At 42.7% G+C, this 2,101-nt stretch overlaps 1 protein-coding gene across 1 annotated transcript in view; it reads left to right on the top strand.

Annotated features, from left to right (window-relative positions):
* The first annotated feature begins 264 nt into the window (after positions 1 to 264).
* Positions 265 to 2,101, top strand: part of LOC123959156 (protocadherin-20) — a 4,241-nt gene continuing 2,404 nt past the window's right edge. Inside the window, exons 1-2 of the mRNA XM_046033061.1 lie at positions 265 to 312; positions 737 to 1,304. Of these exons, the coding sequence (XP_045889017.1) occupies positions 265 to 312; positions 737 to 1,304 (616 nt within the window). The remainder of the gene's footprint in view (positions 313 to 736; positions 1,305 to 2,101) is intronic.

The raw sequence follows: 2,101 nt of genomic DNA on the forward strand, positions 1-2,101 counted from the left end.
CTTTGATAGCACGCATAAAAAAAGAATGTGTGAACTCAAGATTTCCCAGTGGCCACCGGCTCTCATTGGTTAGCATTAGGGACTGATTTGCATGTGGTGGGAGTGTCCTGAGCGAGCACTGGGATGAACGACTTGTTCAAGTCAGATAGCAATAAGGCACAGCACTCAGCAGAGGTCTGCGCTGCACAACGCTCAAAATGCCTAAGTTACTTAAGATGTTACTCTTCCTGCTATAAGTGGAAAGTGCCGGACTCGGACATAAACATGTTCAACAGCAGACACCCCAGCCTTAGCAAAAGAGGAGGAATATGGGTAAGTTTTATGATAATTCACTTTATAGAAGAATTCACTTTAACACAACTACATGTACCTTTTATGATACTGTGAATGAATACTTTTTCATATTATTAAGGCAGAGGCATGACTAGGCCCCTGTACTGTTTTATTCTCATGTCCTTTTATGACTTAAACTTAAACCTTAAACTGTCAAAAGAATCTAATTTCATGAATTTGATTGGATAAAATGATAATCATAATGGGATTTAAGTGAAATGATTACAATCAAAATCATTGTCCTAAGTGTCTTAACAGCTGTGCAACGGCTAATATAACAAATACTAATGTTCACACTAAACAGTAATACATGGGAAATACCTAATTTTGCAAATATCATTCAATTCTGCAACTTTCATTAAACTGAATTATTAAATGTATATTTGATTATCTTGTATTACAGGGATTGTGCATCATCTTGCTTTACTCCAGCCCTCTTTCCTGTTTTGCAAAATTCAGCCATGCAAAAGAGCTCATCTATAAGATAAAGGAGGGATTAACCAGGGGGACCTTCATAGGGGCCATTGGAGTAGACTTAAATTTGGATTTCACTGTTGAACCCCCCTTTTTATTCAGTCTTCCACAAAAGAAGGTCAGTGAACAGTATGTGAAGCTAAATAATACCACCGGTGAGCTTTACACATCTGCTACAGAGATTGACAGGGAGACCCTCTGTCCTGATAACGCTGAGCGACAGGGATGTGTCCTCTCACTGGATGTGTTTGTTTTGCCCCAGCAATACTTTCAGCTCATCAAAGTTAAGATCGTTATTGAAGATGTGAATGACAACAGGCCAAAGTTCCCAGTGGATGTGATCTGCATGTCAGTCCCAGAAAACACACCCATCAATGCTCGTTATGCGGTGGAGCAGTCTGCAGTTGACCCGGACCTGGGTCTTCACGGAGTACAGACCTACTGGCTTGTTAATGATTTTGGCATGTTCACACTGGATGTTGAGGAGAACGAGGGAGGTGAGCTGACACCCTTCCTCATTGTGACTGAGGCTTTGGACAGAGAGACCCAGGCCGAATACATTACAGATATCATTGCAGAGGATGGAGGGACCCCTCCTCTACTCGGAGCGGCTACTTTAAAAATTGTTATCACAGATGTGAACGATAACTGCCCCCAATTCAGAGAGTCACAAATCAATGTCACTCTGCATGGGAATACCACAAAAGGGGCACATTTGGCACATCTGCATGCTTTTGACCCTGACCTTGGTGCTAATGCTCAGATCAGCTATGCTTACAGTGAACGTGTGCCAAGGGACACCAGAAGCTTGTTCCATTTGGACAGAATCACGGGGGTGATCAAGCTAGCAGGGAAAATAGACACTGGAACATCCACGTTTTACAAACTCACTATTCTGGCCAATGGACCTGGTTGTATCCCTGCTGTTGCCACTGTTATTGTCCATATCATCAAAGTTGTTACAGGACCCCCTGCTATCATACCCCGGTATATTGCACCAGAAAAGGATGGGGTGGTGGCAATAAAGGAGTCTGAGCCAGCGTTTTCTCCAATAGCTTTTTTTACAGTCAAAAACATTGATATGAACCAAAGGGTGGACTGTCATTTGGAAGGGACTGGTCCCTTCAGGCTTGGCCCCTATCAGCTATTCAAGAATGAATACCTGCTAGAGACTACAGAGCCCTTGGACTATGAGAAGACACAGGAGTATGAGCTAATTGTGGTTGCTAAGAATACTCGAGAGCTTGTCATCAAGACCTTCCTCAAGGTGCAGGTATTGGATGAGAATGATAAC

Source organism: Micropterus dolomieu, linkage group LG20 (assembly GCF_021292245.1).
Source record: "Micropterus dolomieu isolate WLL.071019.BEF.003 ecotype Adirondacks linkage group LG20, ASM2129224v1, whole genome shotgun sequence".
Classification (NCBI taxonomy): domain Eukaryota; kingdom Metazoa; phylum Chordata; class Actinopteri; order Centrarchiformes; family Centrarchidae; genus Micropterus; species Micropterus dolomieu.